Here is a 3392-nt window from a genome sequence, read left to right on the forward strand (position 1 = left end):
GGAGACCTGTGTCTCTGAGTGGGAGACCAGAGATCACATTAACATGTGTGTCTCTGTATTAACAGACATGCCATATTGGCCCAGTTTATTTTTCTTATCATTGTTGTGAGGAGACCATAAATAGCTTTTGTATTTTCTGTTGTACAATTCATTTACTGTCATGGATAAAAAGTGTCCTTTTTTTTTGGTTTCAAAATAGCTGATAACTATTCGCTGATTGCTGCCAACATCTGCGAACAAATATAATTCTATAAAGTGGTTCTATATAGTGTGTAACCGTTAATATAGAGCGTTATTAAATTTATTGCTAATGCAATCATATGGCACACTGACCTCTGAGGAAATTTCAAATAGCACTCGTCATCAGAAAGGTTGCCTACCCCTGGTATAAACGCTTCATCCCACAGTCTTGTGATTTATTCACAAGAAACGAATTTAGAAAAAAAGACACAGCAGGCTTAATTAAAGGGCTTTGTTAGTTGGCCTTCAGCCTACAGATAGTTTTTATTTATTTATTTATTTTTTTGCAGCTTTGGTGTAGCCTAAAATATTGATACTATATTGGTACTGACAGAGATTCTCTGTTCTAAAGAACTCTCTGCACCTTGCTGAATAGGTTAAGAGTGTTTTTTGTCTAAATATTGATCCAAATAATTGATAATTACTGGCCTGTTTGCTAACAAAAGATTATTATTAGTAGTTGTTGCTTTAGAAGAAGTGGTAGTAGTAAAAAGAAATCTGGTGTATGTGCACACCCTATTTCAGCCATTGGGACGGAGTCACAAGTATTCTCTTCAAGGTGAGGAACCACTGAATAATATAGCATTTTATTTATCTTTTAGATGTATTTTATTTTTGAGGAATTAAAAGTTTAAACTCCTCTGAGCACTCTAAGAATGCTTTTTATAGTTTCCTAATATTTGCCGTAGGGCAGAGTTTGTTTTTCTGATTTACTTTCAGTCTGGAAGAGCGAGAAAAACGTAATCAAATATATAATTTATCCATCAGATGAATGATTATGACTCCATGTCACTATTTGAATTACCGAGGCGCTCTTGACAGAATTGAAAGTGAACTGAGCAGCAAATATGAACTGCTCTCCCTCTCTCATAAATACACAAACGTGCACAAAGCAAAAGAGTAGAAATGGATTATCTCCAATGGTAATGTGATCAGCCCCTCTCCTGTCAAGGTGACTATATCAAAGTGGGTGCAGTGTGTTCTCTATCACTTCTACTGGGACATGTAGGTGAATCACACAGTCACATTAATCTTATGCATAGTGGAGCACGTAGTGCAGCAGTCATCTCAAACACAAGTGCTTCAGCAACCTCTATCCTAAACAATGCACATTTAAAAGCAGTGATGTTGTTCATATAATAGACTTATCAAGTGTGTGTGCATGGAAAGGCCAACTTGCAGGTGACACGTGGGTGACAAACTGCTCTGGCAAAAGTGCTCCTGCATTTATCTTGCAGTCATAACTTAGTGCAAAGGGTTTTACGGATGAAATCGATCGTCACAAAAGGCCATTTATCTGTGGCAGCACATCTGTGTAGCTGCTTTGGACACTGCTATATTATAGTAGCCTGGATTAGTCCCAATGATTAATGATAATGATGAGCTCAGCACTGGGGACAAATTGAAGAAAAGGTGTGGAAAAGTAAAGTAACAAGCTGTGTGGAGGCTGGCAAGTAAACACATGCGTCTACAAATGAAAAAAATGACATGCAGGTAATGAAAAATGCAACTATACTTACTCCATTAGGGGGATAGGACGTCCAGCCGAGCTCTGCTTGAGTCTCTTTAGAATTCAGCAGCACCACTGCAGGAAATTACAAAAAAAGGGGGGGAAGACAGACATGAGTTAGACAACATGTGGCATTAGAGTGTATTTGCCTTTATTTTTTAAATACATTTCCCAACAGTGTACCTCACCTGCATGATAACAAAACTCAATTAACACTAACTCAAGCAAATAATAGTATTAAATTAGTCATTTACAGTACATTTGCACAATGGCTCAGTTTTATTTGGCCTCTGAAAGTGCAAAATGACACGTCAGGTTTGGAATAATGAAAGAAAGGCATTAACACTGAGAAAGGTTTGACAAAATCTGTTGAGAGTGAACCTGTCCTTTGATAAATGCATTAACACCATCTGTTGAGGATTTAAGCTGGAGAAAGCGCTTTCCTTTAGCCCCTGGCTTCACACACAACACACAGAAAACCACAAACAAAACAAAACAGAACCATAGAACTTTTACAAAGAGTCGGGAGAAAAAGAGCACCCTTATTTAGCTTTCAAGAGTGGAAAACAGGAAATGCAGTTTCTTTTCAGCACAGAGAGACAAAATGTAAGCTTTGAAGCTGGTTTCAGCACCACGGACAGCTACATAAGAAGCAGACTGCAGTGAGTGAAAGCCGGCGTAAATCTCCCTGTTTAAAATCAGCCAAATGACGGATACAGCAAAGTTTCTTTAAAGAAATATCTAGGAGTTAAGCTACATTGTGTTGCCTAAGGTACACCACTGAAGGACAATAACTACAACACCATTCAAAAGTCTTGAACCACTCGCATAAGTGGAAACGCAGTATATGAGGCAAAAACAGACCTCATTAGAGTTGCGCAGAGTGCAATTCTAATGATGTTTGAATGTTAATATTTGGTATGAGATCACCTTTTAACTTTTTAGCACAGCCTGAACTCTCTTATGCAAACTTTCTTGGAATTTCTTCAAGTAGTCTTCGGCAATAGATCCTGAGGTTTCTTGAAGGACATTTAAACCTCTTCTATTTTGTGTTTGCTAGCTTTTGTTCAATTCTTAGTAAAAAGTATCCCACACTCCTTCAATAATACTGAGATCTGGGCTGTAGGGAGGCCAATCCACAGATAGTGCTCCACTGTGTGTTTTTTTTATTCAGGTAAGAATGGCTTCTCGATAGCCACCAGTTGATCCATGTAACGTTTGTACAGCAAACAGTATATGGATCAACTGAAGGGCCAGAAGCACCCCTCAGGTCCTGCGCCAGGTCCTTGCTGGATTTTATTTTCCAGTTTCCTTTCAGATAATGTCAGATGTTATTCATCTGCCATAGATAATTTTTTTCTCCTGTTACTTCTTCATTTGTCATGTACTTGAATCCGAAATATTATTTAGATCTCTTTATGTTGATATAATATATAATTAAATCATTCAATAGCAACAAAGGTAGATACTGGTACAACGAATTTCAAGATTAGATCAAAATATTCATCAAGAAAGCAAAACCAAAGTAACTCTCATTTTATTAAAAGATCTTCAAGGTTCAAGGTTCTTTATTTGTCACATGCATAGTTATACAAGTATAACACACAGTGAAATGTAGCCTGACACGCTCCTCGACATGTGC

The 3392-nt window shown here is 37.5% G+C and overlaps 1 protein-coding gene across 2 annotated transcripts in view; it reads right to left on the reverse strand.

The window, feature by feature from the left end:
- Nucleotides 1-3392, reverse strand: part of LOC102303382 (ephrin type-A receptor 7) — a 162982-nt gene that overhangs the window by 114328 nt on the left and 45262 nt on the right. For both annotated transcript variants that reach the window (XM_014338897.2, XM_042224782.1), the window contains exon 2: nucleotides 1761-1825. In XM_014338897.2, the coding sequence (XP_014194383.1) occupies nucleotides 1761-1825 (65 nt within the window). The remainder of the gene's footprint in view (nucleotides 1-1760; nucleotides 1826-3392) is intronic.

This window comes from Haplochromis burtoni, unplaced genomic scaffold (assembly GCF_018398535.1).
Source record: "Haplochromis burtoni strain Fernald_Lab_line unplaced genomic scaffold, NCSU_Asbu1 Contig_149, whole genome shotgun sequence".
Taxonomy (NCBI): domain Eukaryota; kingdom Metazoa; phylum Chordata; class Actinopteri; order Cichliformes; family Cichlidae; genus Haplochromis; species Haplochromis burtoni.